Genomic DNA, 23263 nt, shown 5'->3' with positions numbered 1-23263 from the left:
CGAGCAAACGGACAAAAGGTAGGGAAGAGAAACAGCACATACAACTGCATTTTTTAGATAATCTATCCCAAAATTCTTGTCTACCAAGCCACTGTTATTTGGCTAAATGCTTGTAAGCCTCATGGTAGAAGTGTGTCATAAGAAGCAGTTTGGAGGAGAGAGTTTGTCCCTTACGGATGTGTTGAGGAAAGGTGTTCCCAGCACAAAGAGGAATTTGAGAGAAGTGGAAGTGGGGGTAAGACTGGCATCACTGACAGCATAGAGGGCTGGGGGTTCCACCTACAATACAAGAGTGGCTAAGGAAGGAGGGGCAAAGATGTGAAGGGTCTTAAAGGTGATGACAAGAGCCTATAACATGAGGAGTAAAAAAGGGAAGCTTTTAGTAGTTGGATTTTGTGTGGACTGAAGGAGGAAGGGCAAAGGAGTACAGGGGTAAAAGCAGATTATGGACGTTAAACATGTGTAATATTTTTCAGTAGCAGTCAGAGAGATACACTATGTAACACATTTATAACCTCTTTGGCTACAAACTCTCTGATAACGGACTATTGGACACAGGTTCAGAAATCCATTAAACTGGGTTATATTTATCATAGTCAAATGTACCTCTTTTTTAAAACTACTGTTACAAATGCTGTATTTAAGAATGTGACTCTGAAGAGAGTGGACCTGACAGATGGCTTGCTCAGTTTCATCATTTTTTTTGGGTAAGAACTAAAGCTTGCAAATTAATTGAGTACTTGCCTAGAGGCTTCAATACGGTACCAAAATGCATCATCAATGGTCAGATCTGGATACTCAACCCGTCCAACACCAGATCCCACATCCCATAAGAAGTTCACCTTGCCTTTACGCATCTCTATGGCCAAGAAGTCAGTCTAAGACACAAAAAACAATCTATGGGATAAGGAATCAAATACTTGGATTAGAACAATCCTTATAAATCCCTATCCTTTTAAGCTTCTGAAGATCATTAGTAACCTAATGGGCCTCGAGACCCATGCTCACATAACAAAATTTGTACAATAACTCCCAAGAGAGATCTAAGTTCAGACCTCCACCTCTTAGCCCCAGGTTCCCATCTTGCCAAGTGATGTGTGTCCACACAATGCTGGGTCACCGACTGTCTCTCTAAGTTGTTAACTGAAATACTATACAAACATTCATTTGGCTGGCAATCCTACAATGGAAAATACGAGCGTTCTATACGTTAATACACACTGCCATCCTAAATCTTCATTTATAGTAGGAAAATAACACATAGCTCAGGATGTTAGGAAAAGAACACTTTTCCCATTTATTGAATTATTATTGATGGTTCTAGAAGCCTGTCTGCTGGAGGGCTCACGGAAAACTGAATCTTTCATCACTACACATTCCTGAAGTTATAGTCTTGACTTGAAGTCATATTAAGCAGGATGTTTGACAGATTTAGATGATTAGCAACTTCGTTCCCAAGGGAAAATACGTGAGAAACAAACCAAAAGTCACCCCCGTTGTACTGCAGCTCTTACAGCTTTCATGCAGTTCATATAGGAGTCTCAGATTTGATTCCTAGCTAAAAACAAAATATTTCCCACCTATGTTATTTCTAAAAACCTACATTAATATACAAGGCAATATTTTCCCCTTCTTCTATGAGAAACAGTAACTAACTAGGGAACAAGTAAAACTCCCAGACTCTACGCTGTTTCTCTGAAGCCTCTGAGAAGAAACATTCTCCTCTTTTTTTTTGTATGTCAGTTATCCAATTTGATTGAGAAACTCTGACAAGGGAAAACTGAAACCACACTTACAAATTTGGCACTTCCAAGATAAAAAAGAAGGTTGTCAGCTACTGCTGTCTTCACATTGACAATGACAGTGTTGTAGCTTCCTTTCTTTATTTCCGGTTTGTATGTGCGAATGCAGTCACCTCCAGAAGCCACAGAGACTTTGATCTTCAAAGAAAACACAGCAGAGAGAACCTGAGTTACAGCTCATTAATCCAGAGAAAACTTTAGGGGCTTCAGAATAACTGCAAATGGATTTTGCTTTTGTTTCGTTTCTGTGTCACACGTATTACTGAGGAGTAGGCATTGGTGCTTGCCACTCAGTATCTGGGACACTGAAATGAGATTTCCTTGTTTAGTAGGACAGATTGTGATTAACGGCAGTGGTAGCTTTACCTGGCATTCAGACATGATATCAGGAGGAAATTTATTTTACATTAAGAATTACTAGAGCAGATAATGGGGAAGCTGTGGTAGTTCAGGTGGTGGAGATATTCAAAAGTTGGCTAGATAAAAGAATCATAGAAACACCACCTTGACCTGGATGGCTGCTCTATTTAATAAATAAATAATAAATAATAATAAATAGTAATAATAAATAATAATAATACCTAGCTCTTATATAGCATTTTTCATCAGTTGATCTCAAAGCACTTTCTACCAATAATTGATTTTATAACTGCATGGTTCTTTAGTAGCCCCCAACTGAGACATTCTTCGCCACTATATATTCCAGGTTTCCTTGTTTTATATTAAGATTAGATTCCTTTTCCTGTCAGATGTTGCTAGTTCCATTTTAATGGATCCTTGTTAAGTCTTAAATATCATAATCGATTAGTGATGATTATAAGTTCCTTTGACATTGACTGTAATATTAATAACCATGATCAACTCATTAGGTATTAAGGTGAATGGCATACACACTAAAGAAGAAATTCGACAGTAATTACGTGGATCATTTAATGGCTTCTGGATTCTTGGTATCAAAAGCAAGCAAACAACGCTTTCTCCAAGTCAACTTTCTTTTCTGGATACAGAAATGAATTAAAGCCCTGATGCTGAAAATCACTGCAGTACCTGCATAAATTTAAGCATCTGAGTTGTCCCACTGATGTCATTGTTACTACTTATGTCCTTAAAGTTATGTAGGTTACTCGCTGGATCAGGGCCTACTTAGAATTCAGGTTTGGTGAATTGAGGGAACCCAGCACCTCACTGAGGGCAGCAGAGAGGACTGGGTAGGGTCTTTGTGTGTGTCATGTGTGAGATATGTTTTGGGGGGCACTAAAAGTTTTGTTGCATTCATGAATCATTTAGTTTTAATCAACTGATATTTGTATTCCATATTTGTCTCATACGCTTATAATAGGGTCCTATTGCAAACTCCAGACAAGGTTTTAAAATACTAATTTATAAAATTTAACTATTCTGAAATATATCATGCTACATTCACAAAGGTTTAGGAGCCTGCATGCTTGCAACCATTTATATGTTTTATGAGAGCTTTTTATGAACCTGAAAAAAAACACTGAAAGGATAAAAGATCAAGAACAGTAAAAGAACATGGTTGACTGGTTAGCAAAGACAATCTAGAGATCCAGACTCATTTCTGGCCCTTCAGATATAGTGCTACGTGAATTTGGGCAAGTCATTTAATTTCCCTCCATGCTGGCTTTCCCATCCATAGAACAAGGATAACAATAGTGTACAGAAGTTCTGAGAGGCCAAGTACTTTGAAGTCTTTGCATTGTGTTATGTAGGGGAAAAGTATGATGATGATGATGATGAACCTGCCCTTCTGTCTTACCTATATTTCTATGAGAATTTGAAATGCACTTTATCAGATGGAGCAGACATGTCATGGCTCCATTATTATGCATACATTCCTTTCAGCCACTTGTGCTCCAGAATGTTGGTTTTGTTTGAATTATACAGGAGCTTAACTGAATGTTCATCTCTTAGGATTTTCTTTACAGTTTTCCTGATTGTTGCAGGTCAAAAGCCAAATAAGTTTATTATTACTAGTTGATCCCTGAGTTTAAAAATTACATTGGAGATACAGACTTGGGACTCAGTAACCAGGTAAGGAAATATGCTCTTATCTCAAGCACAAGGGTCTATTAAATTATTACCTGGAGAAGTAAATATCAAGAAAATGGGAAAGCAAGTGCACTCTACATTTTCAGTTAGCTTGAGATGATCCAACCAGGGGCCAAAAAGCCGCCAAACCCATATGTTTCATAAGTAATGGAACTCCTACAAAATTAGGTTTTTAATATCTATGCTGAGGCAGAAAACATCTTTTTGGTATTGTTTCAGTATTAATTTGTGCACAACTATTGAATGAGGGACATTTTCTCCTCTGTGACCCCTCCTTGTACCCTTATCCATGTTACCCCCAAATTGTCCTGTCGTACTAACATTCCTATAAGTATTCCCCATTCAACAGGGCTGTGTTGTAAATGGGGAGCAAACCATAGGGAAAAAGCAGACATCAGATACCCTGGGTTCTGTCTATCTAGATATTTATACTGCACTCTTTACCATAGGAATTTTGGACTGGGATGGCTTCTTTTGCTGGATGAAAGGATACAAACTACCCACATAGAGTTACTGAGAAAGACGTGCTTACAGAATTGGCCTGTTTCCGGGCTTGGTTTATCAATTCTTTTATCTGAGAGATGTTTTTCCCCAAATTATCCTGAAGTTCTTTGACTGGTTTGAGTTTATCCAGTAGCCGATCTGCTTCCTTTTCTAGGGTTTTAACAGTGGCATCTGCGTCAGCAACTTCATATGAAAAAAAAAAAAGCAGAAATTTAGAAGGGAGAGTCTGATAAAGTGGACACAAACACCAATAGCAAAATCCAAGAGAATTCTGACTGAAAATTCAGCTTCCTGAGGCAAGCAAGGGGATAAGAACTTTAGGAATGTTTTTAGACTGATTTTAAAATTGCAGTGTGAGGAAATGACAGCGGTATGGCTCAATAGTTATGTCTGAGAATGGTACTGGTAGAAAAAACTGTGGTACAATACAGCTCCACGTTCAGAGTTTACCTTTCTTCTTTACGCCTGCTTTAATGAAACATGTTGGATTAAAAGAGCAATTAATTAGTTATTTGCATAATAATTAGATAATTAATTTTTAACTTTAAATCTCCGCCAGAGTCCCAAGCCCCAGGACAGCAGTGGCAGCCGGGAGCCCCCGGGCCTCCGTTGGTGATTTAAAGGGCCCGGGGCTCCGCTGTGGTAGCGGCAGCTGGAGCCCGGGGCCCTTTAAATCACCCCTGAGCCCCAGGGCTCCCACTCGCCTCTGCAGCTGACAGCTCTGGGGGTGATTTAAAGGGCCTGGGGCTCCCAGCCACCGCCACCGCCTCCGGAGCCCTGGGCCCTTTAAATCTTGATTTAATGGGCCTGGGGATTTAAAGGCCCCGCCTCTTCAGGTTGAGACCACACCTCTTCCGGTTGAGGCCCTGCCCCCTGCTCAGGACTCCGGCATACCGGTAAATCCTTTAAGTTACTTCTACCCCTGTCTGACTTGCGTGGCAGCTGGAGTCCAGGAAGGAGAGTGTGTGTGGCTGATATAGTAGGGGAGCAAACCAGTAATACAGTAGGAAGGCAGCCTCAAAAAGTTTGGATAAGGTCCAAACAGATATCCAAATTTTGGATGTTTATTCAAACAGGATAATAAAGATATTTAAGGTTCACCCCTCGCTAGGCACAAGTCACCAGGTTCTTGAGAAAAAACAAGAGCTCCTATGTTAATCTCTTTCTCCTCACTTTCAGATACGGCATATTGCTTATGGTACATCCTGTGAGAATAATTTAAATCTTTAGTTCCATTGTTGCAGCATTTAAAACAGTAAATGTTCTAGTGCAGCACTAAAATGTGGCACTATGCAAAAGCTTTTGCAGTAGGCAATGAGGCATCAGACACTGAAAAATAGCAATATATATACCACACACCCACACACATATATATAAGCTTCTGTGGTAGACAATGAGGCATCAGATATATATAAACACACATACACATGTACAGATTTCTGTAGGTAAGGTATAGAGACAAGAGAGAAACAAAAGAAAATATTGCAAGATAATATTTTTAAAAGTCAAGTAACTTAAAGGACAGGATTTGTTTGGAGAAACTCATTACCCACTACTCACCCCACAGCCAGAAATACACAACTAGAACTTAGTTATCAAACTTGGGCAGATTTACTGTCATTTAAACTGGATAAATGGGTGCCTAACTGCCAATCTGATCACTCATCCATGTGACTGAATTTAGGCTTCCAACTTTAAGAGACAGATCCTTTTGTCTTTTTGTTGAGACAACATGTTTCTGAACACAACAAATTATATTATATCTGGGATTTATTGAACTATGCAGCATGCTGCAATTTAAATTGTTGAACTTTTCCCATGAAACACAAATGATCTTCCAGTGAAAATTCTAACCTAATCATCACTACATGATAGCAGGAGTCACTTCAATGCTAAAATACAAACAAACAACCTCACTGGAAGTCCATTTTAATTATTGTGCCTCAGAACTGCCTTTATGCTGTATAAAATGAATATATATGAATATATATAATGAATATAAAAGATGTCATGAAGTGTATCCCTAACAGAATTCTCTAGCTGATTAACCTAGCACTGGGGTGGGGAGGGAAGCTTTGATGAATCTAGAGATGGAATCTCCAATCAATGATAGCTTCTTCGATTTTTCTCCCACCTCTATCCATTTAAGGAATAGTTTTTGGAGCAAATATATCCACTATGTGTTCTTTCTGCAGCTGCTAGACTTTCTTCCTAGGTTACCAGAAGCAATCCTTTAGATTCAAAAGCTTTTCCAACTTTAAGGCCTGTATAATAATATGGAGGCTATACAAAAAGATTCCTATTACAGCAGTATACTCTAGTAAGATCATGTACTGAATTGTAACAAAAAAGATAGTGATGTGCTATAAATCACATCATGGCAGCAGGGAAAGATCTTTCTTTTGAGGGGAAAAACATACAAACAAAATAAAGATCTTACTGTTCTTGGTGGAATCTTTCACAACTGCATTTGTTTTGGCCACATCATCTGCAAATTTGCTGTAGTTGTTCTTTAAACCAAGGAGGTTCTGGTTGAGGTCTTTAATCCTAGCCAGTACATCATTTGCAGTGGTGTTAGCTTGTCCAGCTTTATCTTTAGCTGCTTGCACCTTCACAGCTGTATCTGTGCGCAAGAAAGGACCAAAATGTCAGAGCAGTCGTGAATACAGATGGCAGAATCAGACCCCCTGTCTTTCTTGACCTGACAGTTGCATCTTTAAAAACAAACAAACAAACAAACAAACAAACAAACAAACAAACAAACAAACAAACAAACAAACAAACAGAATATCCAGCCCTGTTTAAAAGTAGAGAATGAAACATCTTCTTAGCCAGATTAATTTTTCTATGAAACCTTTCCCTGTGCTAGGAATATCTGATTAACCTTGAGAATGAAAGTGATGATCTTCAGAACCCATAGTAGGGGGAGCCCTTTGATGTGTTGGTGAAGACAGTACAGAATATTAATCTACATGATCCACATAACTCAGCTGCTGCTCTATAGTTTATGGTTACTTTGAACTACAGCTGAGTGAAATATTTGTGGTAATAATATTTTTCATCAAAATGTGGCTCCTTACAAATTACCTGAACTGTGTGAAATTGAGCATTTTTTTCCTTTTGCAACAAAGTTTTGAGTGAGATGATTTTCACTGATAGGTGTGAAAATGCTGTGGAAGCTATTAGATATTATTGATTAGGAAAGGGGGGAGCTCAGTGGCTAAGGCACTAAACTGAGGCTCAGGAGATCAGAGTTCAATCTCCTGTTCCACCAAAGACTTCCTGTTTGACCTTAGACAACTCACTTAGGCTGCACTCTGTGAGGAATTCTGCTTCTTGAGGAAGGATACTGCCCAGAGCACCCTCTGGGTGGGCTGGTTCTGACAAGCCAGCTTTGTTTTGGAAATACAATTGAACCCTTTAACACTATAGTATCATTAATAATATTTTACAAGCATAAGAGTGGGATCTGATTATTTCTTTATCTATTTTTCCCCAAAGTGCCTGAGTGTATTCTTTCTGACCTCCTTGTGTGATGTCTACCTTAGAATAATGTAAATTGAGGCCACTGTGTTGCTTTCCTTTGACATTTATTCATTGCATACCTTGTACTTACTTTTCATCACACTATAAAATACACCCTTTCCTAAGCATGTGGGTCCTTGTCCTAAGGTGAACTGCCCTCCTACTTTGATTCCTGCTGAGCTTTTTTTTTTTTTTTGGTCAAGTCTGCATTATTGGTTCAGGCCATTCTGTTTTGCTGAATCTTTGATGAGCCAGGGATATGACTAGAGCAGTTTGCTTTTCCTTGTTAATTCCCCTGTTTGATAACCAGTTTACTACATTTTCCTATCTTTGACATTTATTTGCTACAGATTTTAGTCTTCGTTTTAATCATATTTACAAAGCACGCCATTCGTGCGCTTGTGTCCTTGTCCCAAGAGCAAAAACTCTCTAACTCTAATCTACATTGCCATTACTTCATATTTCTTCTGCTTTCTTCACATTTAGTATTCCTAAAGGCGACGGCCTTCTGAGGTCCATTCTGCTTGACTGAGACATCTATCTGCACACAGTCACACCAGTAACTGTAGCAATAACTTCACAAAATTAACTAAAGTGCGCATGACATAGCACAAAATCTCATGAATGAAAGATTTCAAGGATCTGGGTGAATAAAATATAAATATCTCCAGTTACGTGAAATCTGGAAGATGCAAAAATGTGTGAAATGAATTGGTGAAAAATATTGCACGGAGCTTTGTGTGCAGTCCATACTTCGACAACACTACAAAATGGATAGATAATAACTTTTTTTTGGTGCAAATTTCCAGGGCATTTTTTCAGTTCATAACAACAATGAGCAGTTCTTTAGAGAGAACAGGCGTAGCAAACTACATTCTGAAATAGATGATAGAGCTTTTTGGTTTTGTTTGAATGTTTTGTTTGAATGTTAAAACAAGCATTCAGTTTGTAAGTGTCCACTATAATGAAGTTATAATGTATTTCTCTGTCCCTTACTAGCACCACAAAAGTATCAAATATATGGAGCTCTTGCACATTAATGAGTATGAAAGACTCTTTGCTATTAGTTATAAAGTACCATAAGTTGCATGGCACTTTATGATAATAGAAGAAAGCCTGTCCCTGTCCTGAGGAACTTATAGTCTAAATAAGACACAGCACAGCAAGTAATGACAGAAGACAATGGTCTGAGGAGATGTGGGGAATAGAGGACAGATACCATAAATAAGGATCACACAGTTTTGTTTCTGAAGTTGTTAGGTTTAATTCAGATTTTGATCAATGTTGTGTTTTACTCTTCCTATTATTTAATATTATTGGGAGAAGAATGTCAAGCATGACAGCAGGAGCAGGTAACATAGCAGCAGAACTCAGTGGTGGACAGCTAATGAAGGAGGTGAATTTTAAGGAAGGAAAGTGAGGACAGCTGGCACACTGGACCAGAAAGGCAGTTACAGGGACAAGGTCAACATGCAAGAAGGCATGGAGGCCCCAGTGTGAGAAAAAAGAGAGGGCAACAAGGTACAGTGTAGGATGTGAAAAGGGATGTCGAAGGCAAAAAGGAAACAGGTCAGAGCAAGGACAAAGTTGTGAGCCCCTGAGATGCTGAGGATGACACTCTTATGCTATTTTAATAATAATTACTAGAGCAATCATTCATTAAGAGCTTGTCTACATTGGGAAGTGATTGTGAAATAAGTTAAGGTGTGAATTAAAAGTGCAAAAGCAATTCCACACTAGCTCTCTGTGGACAATCTTATTGGGCACTAAAAGTGCCTTTGTACAGTTTAGCTTAATCCATGAAATCTTCAAGTGGAATAAGTGTCTATATGGGGACCTAGTGCAGAATACTTATTCCACAATAGCTATTCTGAGCTATTTCCCCATGTAGACAAGCCCTAAGGTAAAAGAGCAATAGTTCATTAGCATGTATATATATTCTATTTCTGCATGTATCAATGTTTATATATGAAAAAGTGCAGGGCCATTAGTATGGGACACACAATCATTTATTTATTTCACAAATGACAGTGCTGGAAAAATGATATACTATTTACAGAATCTACCATGATTCACTGTTGACTGAGCAGTATTCTAAAGTATAGATGGACCAAAATGACTCAGTCATTTGGGTCTCTCTAGATACAGACTATCTGGAGTCCTTTGGGCAATTTGAGATTGTTATTTATCCCAGGTCTCTTTGAATTGTTTGCTGATACCATTATCGTCGTTCTTACCATTCTGGGAAGCCACTGTTCTGAAAACAGGTACTATCAGGGATTACTCTCAGCTTGGCTAACAGTACACCATCACTCCTTTCCAGAAGTACTATCTTCCAGAAGTGGACCATTTGAGAATGACAAAAACACAGCAGCCCCTACAAGCCCAAAATGCAAATGAACACCATGCATTTGTGTTCAGTTCAGTTTCCCTCTCATACGCAGCGTACATTCATTGTGAATGAGATAGCAGCCAATGGATGGCGTGTATGTAGACAAAGAATAACACCTATACACATTTTTAAAAAGATGCAAGATGACACAATGAAGTACAGCTGAGCACAGTGCTTCAGCACTTTTTGTACTTACCTTTAGGAATGGCTGCCAGCTTTCCAAAGGTGTCATTCAAAGCTCTCAGGAGATCAGAATTCTTTTCATCAGCATTTTTCAACCTGTTCTGCATACTATTCAAGATATCCCCATTTTCTGCAGAGAGTACACATACAAAAAAGCTTTAACTCATTGTTTTCACTGTGCTGTGTTTATGTAACACAGACAGACCCTGGTCATCAGCAGGCAGGATCAAACCCTAGACCTCTGAAGTTTAGTGTATGAGTCTTTACTGCATGAGCTAAAAGCCATCCGGCTCTTAGCCAAGCCTGTAGCAGACTCATCAATCTGTACATGGTCTAGGTCGGGGTGGCCAACCTGAGCCTGAGAAGGAGACAGAAATTTAGCAGTGTACATTGCCAAAGAGCCACACTAATATTTCAGCAGCCCCCCATCAGCTCCCACCACTCCAACCTGCAGCGCCTCCTGCCCGCTGGCAGCCCCACCAATCGGTGCCTCCCGCTCCCTCTCCATGCCTCCCACCCGCCGTGATCAGCTGTTACATGGCGTGCAGGAGGCTCTGGTGGGGAGGGGGGGAGAGCAAGGGCACGGCAGGCACAGGGGAGGGGGCAGGGCCTGGGGCAGAGCAGGGGGTTGAGCAGTGAGCAGCCCCCAGCACACCGGAAAGTTAGCATCTATAGCTCCAGCCCCGGAGTCAATGCCTAGGCAAGGAGCCGCATATTAACTTATGAAGAGCTGCACATGGCTCCAGAGCCACAGGTTGGCCACCCCTCGTCTAGGTGCCATTAGATGGGGACAGAGTGCCACACCAAGCAGGCATGGGTTACATTTACACATTCATTTGGTATGTACTGTAATAGAACAGACCATGAACAACCCATTTGTCATCAATATACATATATTTAATTAATTTACTAAGTTACTGCAATGAACATATGTAACACTCAGTTCCAGAGTTTACTAATGCTATCTTCTGTATTTAAGGCACCTATTTCTTTTGTATCTAAGTGCTTGATTTCCTTAGACTATTGTATGGTGATACTTGGTGCTTATAGAGAGATTTTATTAAGGCTCTCAAAGGGCTTTTATGTACTCAACACTCCTGTAAGTACAAAATAAGACAGACAGAGGTTAACTGATTTATCCAAGGCCACCCAGTGAGTCAATGGCAAACCGGGCAGAGGACCCAAGAAGCCAAACTACCAGACCTGTGCTTTAAAGATAGGCAACATTAAACTTTTCTATGGTAACCTCACAAGTTCTTCTTCAGGTGTCTGCCCTAGGCCAATGGTTCATCCATTTTGTGTGACAAAACAATACAATCAAGGTAGTGTACTATCACCATAAGCATGCTATTTCCCAATTCTTGCTGGACTTTTTCAAAGTAAGGCAACAACTACTGATACAATGTCCAGAGAAAGGGCATGAAACCATATTAGCGGCATCATGATCAATATTAGGAGGCTACATCAAGAAAAAGTTATCATGAAATATGCAGATTGATTTTTTGGAGGGAAACTTGTTTGTAGCTAAAAGCATATATCAAAATTTGTTTAAAGTGAAAAACTAGTACAAACCAGACGATCAGCAATGTGATAATCAGTACATGAAGGATGAAACTGACATTATCCTTCACAGATAAGTCGATATTCTTCACAAACTGTTTTGCATAACAGTGATATTTTTGCTGGAACAACATGCTACATAAAAATGATTTTTCAGACTCTTCAGAGAGAGGCTCCAACTGAAGTTATTTAGAAATCTTTATTTCAAAAAGTCCAGCGTACAGTTTGGGGGAAAAATGCTAGTTATGTCTGAAAAAACCTATTTGGGGGGACATTTTTAATCACTTATTCCCATTATTATGGAGCTCTTTGGAGTTGAGGAACAGAAAGGTGGGAATTTCTTGGCTCCAATGCACTCCATGAATCAGAATAACTGATTGAACTGATAGCAGAAGATGGAGAATAATTTGTAGAAAAGGGGATGGGGTATAAACTCTAACTGTGACCTTCAAAAGTGTATAAGTTCAGTGAAATTAAACACATTAGAAGTTTGAATACTTATCCAAACAGATGTCTGTGGTGTCTGCCAGACCAGATCAAAGTCACCTTTCTGGTCCCCTGATTATAGGCTGACTAAGGGTCAAAAGAGCTCCCGGTGTGAGTTAAATTATCGGAGAGACTTGAGACATTTGTGGCACAGACCGAAAAAAATCTCATACTGCCTACCTAAGGTTCAAGATTAAATTAAATAGTTTCAATGTACTGTCCACTTTACCAAACTATTAGAAGAATTACTGTGTGAGCAATTTGACTCTACGTTATCTATGCAAAGAGTGTCTCAGTTGTCTCTGTCTCACACTGGCCTGAAACAATTATTATTAATATTGTTTGTGTTACAATAGCATATACTGGCTTGGAACAGCTTGGGACCCCTCTGTGTGAGCTGCTATACAGAACTATATAGTACGACAAGAGGATTTGAAGAACTTTGTTAACTAATTTTAATTTTCTCAATGACTATTACAGAATTCCAAAGCTCTTTTTTAATAAAGAAAGCATATTTGTTTTTCTCAGGACTGATGGGTATTAACTTTCCTGGATGTGGCTTGTGAGAAACCAGTCAATAGATTATAAAAGATTAAAATCTGTCAAAGATGGATGTATACAGATAGGAAGACAAATTGTTATTTTTTAAAAATAAAATCTAAGAAAATTGTACATTACCTATAAAACCAAGATATGCATTTTTGTAGATTATGAAAAGGCTTGAAGATTTTTTGTAACCCTCAAAACTAGCCAATCACTTACTATCAGGGAATCAAATGATTTTGTGTGTCAAAAAATTCTTATTTTCCTGCTTTCTTAATTAACTGGCCAAGTGTACAGTCTTCCTATGGTACTCTGAATATCTTTGGATAGACTCTATACTCTGTGCTTGAACCCCATGTGCTCTACTGGCAGCACAATAGCTGTCTCTTTGATAGATTGATCAATTATTGTAATGAGTTAACAGATATGTATTTAGGGTTTTTGTTCCTTTCCAGGTGATTTATTAGAACAGTATTAACACTGGCCTTATAAAGTGAGACTCTTTTTTAGTAGAATGCACTTTTAAAAAAGTTGTATTTTTAAAAAATGGGTAGAAAAGAGAGCAAAAGAGCACATGCATCTGCACAACCTCTGCAACAAAAGGCAGTGCAACAAAAGGCAGAAAGAGAGAAACAGTCACAGGTAGAAAAGGAAGAGGGCTGAGGGACAGCAGACACTGGAGCATGAACAGTCATCCTGATGGAGGATGAAAAAGAAAGGGATTAGGAGCTGGCCTCGAATTAGGAGAAGATGGGGAGCTGGTCCAAGCAAATCTATGGCTCCCTGAAAAAAACCATTTAACTACCCAGGTAGGATCTGATCCTGCCAAGTGCAAAGCACCTTCAAGTTGGAGGCACTCAGCACATTGCAGGATCAAGCCCTTGTGCACTAGAGGACTCCACCTATACCTCTTCTGCTGTTGTGGGAGGGGCAATGTTTGGGGGGCATGTAAGTGGGAGATACATTTTGGACTCCAAGGCTGTCTGAAACGTCAACCAGGGAAGAATATGCTTCTCTTATTTAAGGTAGGAGGGTGGGGAATTCTTTGAGCTGGGTGGAGCTAAGGCTTCACTCTTGGGAAGTGCCCCACATAGAACAGGAGGTAGCCTCCCTGTTTGGGCAACCTGTGGGAGAAAGCGAGGTGAGTTGAGGCTGCAGTAAGCCCCAGGAAAGATCTTGTTTGAATTACAAAGGTTAGCCCTGGGTGCCCAGGTGCCTTGTATTTTTAAGCACCAGGTTCTGAAACTCTCCAATCTCATTGAATAGTCAAGTCAGCGGGGCTACTAGTAAGGTGCTACTGGACAAGAGTAAAGGCATCTGAATCTACCCCAAATGATCAGAGAATGTAGCAGAGCTAATTTCTTGTCTACTAAGATCAGCTTCCAAACAGTTTTAATTAGATCCATTTAATTTTCTAAATTTGCCTATTTCCCCAATGTCTCTGGTCCCTTTTTGGAATATTAGTGTGTATACATTTTAAAATAATTCTGACATAGTTTATTCATTTCAGGTGGTGTTTCTAGTAATTTTGCTGTGTGGTCTTAAATTGTCTCCTTTCCTCCTCTTTAGCCTGCCAGATCCAGAAATTATGCTAATTATTCCCCTCCTATATTTCTGAAGCATCATGTTTCCAGACCTCTGTTTCCAGTTTTGTAACTATAGCATCAAACTAATTTTTATGGATTTTAATAAATTCAGTCTCTCCGGAACTCCTAAATTTGAATATTCAAACTCCATCTGTTTAATATTTTTTTCCTTTCAATTTATCAAATGCATTTTTAATTGTTTTCTTAGTATTAGAAGAATAAAGCCATAAATAAATGCCCTAAGGGAGTCCCTTGCTGAAAGGGAGGGAAGGGGAGGAGCTCCTAAAACCACTGTTCATGAGAAGTTCTCTTACCAGTGTTGCTAAGTAAAAAAGGTTCTTAAAGGCCATATTGGGAAGTAACCTGTTGTAAATCTATAATTCAGACAGTACTTTTTATTAAGTATTGAGCAGGTATGTTGTATATTAATCATGACATGCACTGGCTTCATTTAACATGGAATTTTTTTCTCTCCTTTAAATATTTAATATTGAAAGATGCTGGAGACCAAAATCCTTCAGGTAGCTCGAGAATAGGTACAACATGAGCAGCTGCAATACAAGTTTGCCCACATTGCTCAGTTAACATGCTTTACCTCTGGCCTGGGAGGAGTTAATGGGTTAATTCCTGTAAGATGCTGAGCACCTTCAACTCCCACTGAAATTGAGTTGGCTGAATGCCTTGCAGGATTGATCCCTGTATACCGATTCAGTTCTTAGCCTCTGTGAGGGGGTTGCACAAGAATGCCAATTAGTGCTGGCTGCGATTGTGTTTTGTGCAGTGGACACCTGTTCCTGTGACCTGGATTAAGATGGCCAAATCAATTTTATGTTTCTGTGGCATAGCAATAAGGGATAAAGCATTGTCTACTCAGCAGAAAAAGAAACAAACTTAAAAAAGTCATAAGAGCAAAACCATTTCCCCACATTTTAATCTGGCACCACATATGCCTGAGTATTGTAGGTGATTAAGGAGCTACATATAAATGGAGGATGATTTATCTATTTATATATCTAAGGAATAGTTTAGGTCTCTGCAGATTTTATATATTGGGGGCACTGAATAATTGCTGATGACACGGCACCATTAAAATACCTTCACTTGGCTGCTAACATATATAGTTTTCTTATAGTAACATGGAATGCATGTTCTCATGGGAAATTGTCTAAGATGCCATCACAAAGAACACATAGTTAAATGTGACACCAAAGAATGGGAAAGGAAGCTTCATTAGATTATTTTTAAAGAGTAGTTTTAAAACCATAGAAACTGCATGCACAGTAGACGTTGTTGGCAGGGTGCTGTCCAAATTAGCTGGTGAAATTATGTGTATATCTTGCTGCTTCTACTACATTTGTTTTGCGCCTTTGCAAATAGAATTCTTGCTCCCCACTGTCTTATCCTATAAAGAGGATTATGAGTCTCAAGTTAATGCTTTAGCTACAGAATATACAAGACAGTAGACAGGAATAAGCAGAAGAAATAGAGATGTAATGAGGGAGATGCAGCCTATGTTGGTCAATCTTTACTTAAAAATTGTATATTTATTATTGATTGTAATTTTTGTATTGAAGAGTATGTTGGTTACCAAAATTAATACAGGAGCTCTACTATGTGTAACCATTTAGTAATTACAACACACTAGATCAGCTAAAATCCACTTCAGGTGAGGACAAAATCCCTGCATAAGATTTACCTGTTTGTCAGAAGTGAAATGTTTTCACTAAAAATGTTCACGTGTTGTCAGAGGGGTAGAGTCTCCTCAAGCTATCAATTCTTAAACTAAAGAAAATGATATGAGCTGGATTTCAGAAGCCACCTGACTTTACATCTCCAGCTCAAAGGGAGCTTGTACACAATCTTACTTCACTTTTCATTGATCTGTTCGGACAAAACGCCATATTTAATCTCAACTCTGCACAGGAGCAACCATATTTTTAAAAATGTAAATTCAAAATTATAAGCAAGACAAATTGCTCCTGGCAAGCTGAGAATCTGTCAAGGTACAGACAGACAGAGAGAAAAGCTGGCAGGCAGCTGCATTCACTCCCTCACAGCCAAATTCTTGAAACTCTACACGTAGGCAAAGCACTACAAATAGAATCTACTTCTCCCCGCAAGTTTATTCCTTCTCACTCTCAGTCCCACAGAGAGAAATGACTAAACCTACATTGTAATAGCTGCTGTCAGAAGTTTTTCTCTGTAAGGACTATTTCAGCAGTTTTTGGAAGTAATATATGGTATTTTTCTGATTAACAGCCATTTTATAACTAGTGTAATTGGCCACAAATCATGAGAATGTCATAATGTAGCAAGAAAACATTCCAATCTCCGTCATACCTTAGGCCTGGCTTCCTGGAGGATAGATTATTTGAGTGGTTTACGGGTTTTCATTACTTTAACTAATGTACTACCTGTAGTGCAGAGAGAGAAATTCTAAACTAATGATCACTTCTGTCTACCAGCTCTTTATAGAGTGCTCATCATCCATCTTTCACTTATGTATTTCCAGTAGGGATTCGGAAGAAGGCAACTTTGTAAGAATCATAAGTAGGTTTCATTCTATTAGTTTTAATCTCAGCTCTCACTTCCCATCACAGAAATGCCAACACATACAGGAGGGATTATGTTCATACCAGTAACATTATTTTGATGTAAAAGCAGGGGGAGGTGGGAAATTTGTTCACTGCTCTTACTCTGCTGTATCTGCATTCAGGGCACAAATATTAATTGATTTCTGCAGGGCAGGTGGAATTTGAGACCATATTTAATTATGTTCAGAATCCATGCAATGAAACTTTGTTTTATGCCTCTACAAAGCAATTTTAATATAAATCATTATTAAAGAATCCTAATGAAAACCCATCAGTTTCAGTGGGGTTGTGTGAGTGTAGATGAGAACCTAGTTTGTGAATTTATAAATGTCCCTTTCTGCTTGGACTGAAATTGTCTTGCAAATACTTTACACTATTTGCACTTTCACTTCTGTGAGTTTTGATAGGAGTGAAATTTTGATTGGAGTGTATTTTAAAACAGCCTCTAAATATATAATTTATATTGTAATATGCTTTTTCCAGGCCAAGTTATATGCTTATATATGCATATGGAATTCACTCATATCTGAGCAAATTCTGTCCTCACTTTTTACTTTGAGCACAAGACATCTTGCACTGTGGAGAAGTGTCCATAACAAATGACTGTTCCAATATAGCTGTGCAACTTCTTCAGGTATCCATAGATTCCAAGGCTAGAAGGGACCATTCTAATCAACTACTCTGACCTCCTGTGTAACACAGACTATAGAATCTCCCGCAAATCATTCCTCCAGAGCAGATCTTTTAGAAAAACATCCAATCTTGAGTTCAAAATTGTCAGAGATGGAGAATCCACCAGGACCCTTGGTAAACTGTTCCAGTGGTTAATTACTCTCATAATTAAAAATTAGTCTTATTTCCAATCTGAATTAGTATAGCCTCAACTTCCCTCCATTGGACCATAGTATGCCAATGTGATGCTACACTGAAGAGGCCATTGTTCCCCATGTAGGTATTTAGACTGTAATCAAGTCACCCCTTAACCTTCTCTTTGTTAAGCTAAATAGATTGAGCTCCTTGAGTCTACCACTATAAGGCATGTTTTATAACCCTTTAATCATTTTATGGCTCCTCTCTCCAATTTGTCAACATCCTTCTTGAATTGTGGGCACCAGAACTGGACACAGTGCTCCAGCAGTGCTCACTCCAATACCAAATACAGAGGTAAAATAACGTCTTCTAGATTCCCCTGTTTATGCATCTAAGGATCTCATTCGCTCTTTTGTCCACAGCATAGCACTGGGAGCTCTTGTTCAGTTGATTATCCATGATGATCCCCAAATATTTTTCAGAATCACTGCTTCCCAGGGTAGAGTCCTCCACTGTGTCAGTATAGTCTATATTCCTTGTTCCTAGATGTTTACATTTGGCCATATTAAAACACATAGTGTTTGCTTGCACCCAGCTTGCTAAGGAATCGGGACTGCTTTGTATCAGTGACCTGCCCTCTTCATTCTTTACCACTCTCCCAATTTTTGTGTCACCTGCAAACTTTACCAGTGATGGTTTTAAGTTTTCTTCCAAGTCATTAATAATAATGTTAAACAGCATAGGGTCAAGTACGAATCCCGGTGGGACCCCATTAGAAACAAACCCATTCGATCATGACTCCCCATTTACAATTTTACTTTGAGACCTATCTGGTAATCAGCTTTTAATCCATTTAATGTGTGCCATGCTAATTTAAGATTGTTCTAGTTTTTTAATCAAAATGTCATGTGGCACCAAGTCAAACACCTTATTAAAGTCTACATATATTACATCAACACTATTACCTTTACTAACCAAACTTGTAATCTCATGAAAAAAAGGTATCAAGTTAGTTTGACAGGATCTATTTTCCATAAACCCATAGCATTAATTTTATTACCCTCCTTTAATTCTCTGTTCATAGAATCCCATATCATAATAGTCATACAGATCAATCATCGTTATGGACCATGTTCCACTGTTTGTGGCACTGGGTATTCAAAATAAATGTGGTCATCAAAGTGGATGGGGAGGAGATAGAGCCAGATCTCTGCTGTCCCATATACACTGGTCAGTGAAACAGGCCAACTGTGCCTGATGGCATAAGCTGTACCCCAGAAAGGGATGTACTATTGAATGCCTGGGAGTTTAGAGAGATAGGCATCCTTCCTCCCTCACCTGACTACTTCCTGCTCCCCACCCTCCAACGGCTTTGTGGATCTGCACCACATGTTACTGTGGGCTGCTCCCAAATTTCATAATATAGCCCTATATCTTTACTAAATCTTGCAGTCAAGACACACAATAGAATTTTATGGAATGGGCAACTAAAATGTACATCGAGCTTTACAAGCTATCAGTGCTACACATTTTCACATCTCCTGCACTTTTAGACTGTGATAAAATATTTGTAATTCCCAAAGAGAATATGATCATAAAACATAATAAATGACCTCTTTAAACCTATCCACTACTTACTGCATGTTAAATATGTTCTGTTGGTTGAATTCCTAGGCTGCCAAAATATGTTTAAGTGCAAAAAGCCAAAAAAGACACACTAAGATCTACCTCCTCTGGGTTTGATCCCATAGATCTTATGCTTTTGTACTACAACTTGCATGAGGTCAATGGGGGTTTTGCAGGAAAAGGACCCAAGGACTGGACCCAATCATTTTCTGAACAAAATTTGTTTATGTTCTAACACAAACAATTTATAACTAATGTTAGCACTACAGATGGCTTTAGGCACCATCAAGGAAATAACCATCTATGACCTGATTCCAGAATCTTATTGTTGGTGATTTTCTAGTGATGATGCATAAAGCAAAGAAATCATCTTGATTTTCAGAAACTATGATGAGCTTGCAATTTGTCAGCAAGAAAAATCATGTCAGTCTCTCTGTTTCCAGGGTGCCATCTTTTTTATTTCCTTGCAGGCCCCATATCTGTTTCTTCTCACAGGCTTCCAAGGCCCGTAACATTCCTGTCTTCATGGTTATTTCCAGTGTCTCTAGCTTGCTATGATAATTTCAGCCAGTTAAGCTTGATCTGACTATGTCATGATTATTACTTAAAATTCAAGAGATGCTATGATCATTGCACATAGCTTTTTTCCAAAAGATCCAGGATGACATTTCAAACTATAACAAAGGAATGCATGTCAAATTTACTGGATCCTAATTTGAAATAAGCCACTAAGTTACCACCCTGGACTTGATATCATATCTCATAATCATCAACTAAACTTGGTTAGTACTTGGATAGAAGGCCTTCAAAGGCTGATTCGGTAGGTGATACTCTTCTTTCCAAGTTTTTATTAAACCATTGACCCAAAATACTATAGTTCTGGAGACGTTTTTCTTTGGCTGACATAAAATGGCAGTTGAGACCACTTGTGATCATTAAAAACCCCTAGCATTTTCCACAAGCGCAGAGGTGGGAACCTCAGAATACTGGCCAAATTCAAAGTGGGTAATTGTATTCTGCTTACCAAATATTTCCCCTTCAGTTTCATTCAAATAAGGTATTCTTCACTTCCTGTCCTAAGCTGTTATGGAGGGTTGTTGACAGCTATTGAACAGATGCTATATTCAACTCCATCCAGAGATGGCTTTCATTAGTGATTACAATAAGTGATTTTGTATACTCTTTAAGAAGTTTATAAAACAGTTTAGGATTTGTCTGGATAAAAAGCTCTGGAAGTAGGCTACTACTGGCTGCAAGATGCTAGAACTGGTCAAATAAGGACAAATATATTCACCAAAAATACATTCAGTAATTGATAGGAAAACATTCGAATACATTCTATATAAATACGATCTGACCTGCTCTACTATATATTAAGGTAATGCATGTATGTTAAGGGCTAGATTCTGACTTTAAGCCAAGCCCTCAGAAAGAAATAATGCATGAGCTGCACCAACTACAGCTGGTCAATATTTTCTGTCAAAAATTCTTTGCAATCGAAAATTGCATTTGATTCAATGAAAATTTTCACTGAAAGTGTCTCATTTCCTCAAAAATGTTTGATTTTTTCATTGGAATACTGAAAACTAAACAGCAAAAATTTTTTGGCTAAAAGCTGAAATTGGTTTGGTTTTTGAGAATTGCTAGCCCCAAATCTGTAGTTTTGGGGCTTAATGTTTATGGTTTTCGGTTATTGAAAAGTGAAATGTAATTTTTTAATGAAAAGTTAGAATTTTCCTATGAAAATTTTGATGAAGACTCCCCCCCCCCACTTCCTTGAAATTTTTAGTGGAAAAACCCTCAATTCTCTTTCCAGCTCTAACACCAAGCCATGAGTAGTTCAGGGAGACATTGTGACTCAGAGGCATAGCTCCTCATTGCAAAGCCTATATTGCTTCATCCTTACTCCTAGGTGGTGGGATAGTAATTTACTGCTGGCCTGTAACAGCCGTAAATTACTACCCACCACCTATAATGCTGGCTCACCTACTGTAGGCAGTGAATCAGTGGTGAAGCTAAGGCTCTACCATTATCTGCCCACCAGCATCAGGGAGCAAGTAGCCCCACTGGACCGAACACCCAGGTTGCCCATGTAGGCACATTTTAGTGCATTAATACTTTGCATGGGCCCACAGTCAGAATTTGAAGCTAGTCTTAAATAAATAGTCATAAGGTTACAAATTATACTCATTTCCTGCTATCAGGATAACTTAGTGGTCTAAGGCTCTGCATTTAGGTCACAGTGTCCCCTGGCTGAGCTTTTTTTTTCAATTTCCCACTGATGTGTCTTCCTTTCACTAGGAACATACTCAATCCTAGTAGTTTATCAACAGAAATTAATGTCATATAGAGTACACATACCTTTAACGTCACTTTCTAACTTCTTGGCCTCATTAAGAACCCTGAAGCTTTTCTGAAGCGAGTTCTTGGCACCATCCTTCAATGATCCTTGAGGACCAGATGCCTGCAGGCCAACAAGCAGTGTCATTTACAGAAAAGTATTTTTAAGCTGGTTCAGGGCAAGTGTAAAGTAATAAAAAGTATAGGAGGAAGAGCTAGCTCAAGAATCGTTGAAATTTTAAGCGGTCATCAATGTACTCTGAATTATATGCTGCTGCCATTACACTGGTTCTCCAACAGAGATTAATAAAATACTTTTCACTTATTAATTTACTTTTATTTTTACAAGAAACCAGGGCTCCCTTGGAATGTCAATGATGAAGTTAATAAAAGAGACAGAAAGAGAAATTGTTTCTGAATGTAGTGAAAGCAGAATAGAATCTGGGAGTGAATTTTTTTCAAATCTATGTAATCAGATTTTTTTCAGTCTGGATTTCTTCCTGCAACTAAGGACACAATAACATAATACAGTTTGATACTTCTCCTTAACAACAGCTATGAAACGTTTAATAAATAGACTAGATCTCACAACACAGACTGTAACATAGACCAGAGAGATGTTCTCATAGCAATTGTATTTCCTGAATCAAACCAAGTCAGTCAAGGTGAAATGAATGAAAATAGGCTTAGGAGGGGGACAAAAGGGTAAGGTGTAGCTAAATCTGAAGTTCTTAACTACTAAATACTATTTAAAAATCTCATTATTTGAGAATCACACAAAGCTGTACCTACAGTTCAAGGTTGACATAGGAAAAACTGTTTTTCTAAATTAAATTAGTATTTTAACTTGCTAGGAAATGCTCTAGAATCTGAATCATTTACTGTTCAGTTTGAGAGAATGAACTCCGGTCACTCCATAACACAGACTGCATTTCTTTGAGAATACTCTTGACAGCCAGATAACATTTTATATTAGTCATGGGTCATAGCCTTGTAACTAGTATGTAATTAAGAAGTAGCTACTTTTCATTTTCCAGGGCAGATACATGTACTTAAAAATTAATTACGTGCCAATTAAATGACACTGTTATTATTTAATATTTATATTCCGATAAAGCCCAGAGGTCATATTTTTGAACACTTGCAGATTTCTCCCACTTCTCTGTTATACATTAGAGCCCATACATTTGCCTAACCATATCAAAATCTTGGCAGAAGCCCTGAATTCTTTGGAAATTCAAT

General features: G+C 38.5%; 1 protein-coding gene across 2 annotated transcripts in view; it reads right to left on the bottom strand.

Annotated features, from left to right (window-relative positions):
• The window catches only part of LAMA2 (laminin subunit alpha 2), a 457344-nt gene that overhangs the window by 51332 nt on the left and 382749 nt on the right, over positions 1 to 23263 (bottom strand). For both annotated transcript variants that reach the window (XM_037894776.2, XM_037894777.2), the window contains exons 41-46: positions 22043 to 22145; positions 10490 to 10606; positions 6817 to 6999; positions 4405 to 4559; positions 1797 to 1940; positions 745 to 878 (exon numbers count right to left, since the gene is read on the bottom strand). In XM_037894776.2, the coding sequence (XP_037750704.1) occupies positions 745 to 878; positions 1797 to 1940; positions 4405 to 4559; positions 6817 to 6999; positions 10490 to 10606; positions 22043 to 22145 (836 nt within the window). The remainder of the gene's footprint in view (positions 1 to 744; positions 879 to 1796; positions 1941 to 4404; positions 4560 to 6816; positions 7000 to 10489; positions 10607 to 22042; positions 22146 to 23263) is intronic.

Source organism: Chelonia mydas, chromosome 3, assembly GCF_015237465.2.
Source record: "Chelonia mydas isolate rCheMyd1 chromosome 3, rCheMyd1.pri.v2, whole genome shotgun sequence".
In the NCBI taxonomy this organism is placed as follows: Eukaryota; Metazoa; Chordata; order Testudines; family Cheloniidae; genus Chelonia; species Chelonia mydas.
The sequence above is the reverse complement of the archived record's forward strand: the minus strand, read 5'-3'. Positions and strand labels throughout refer to the sequence as shown.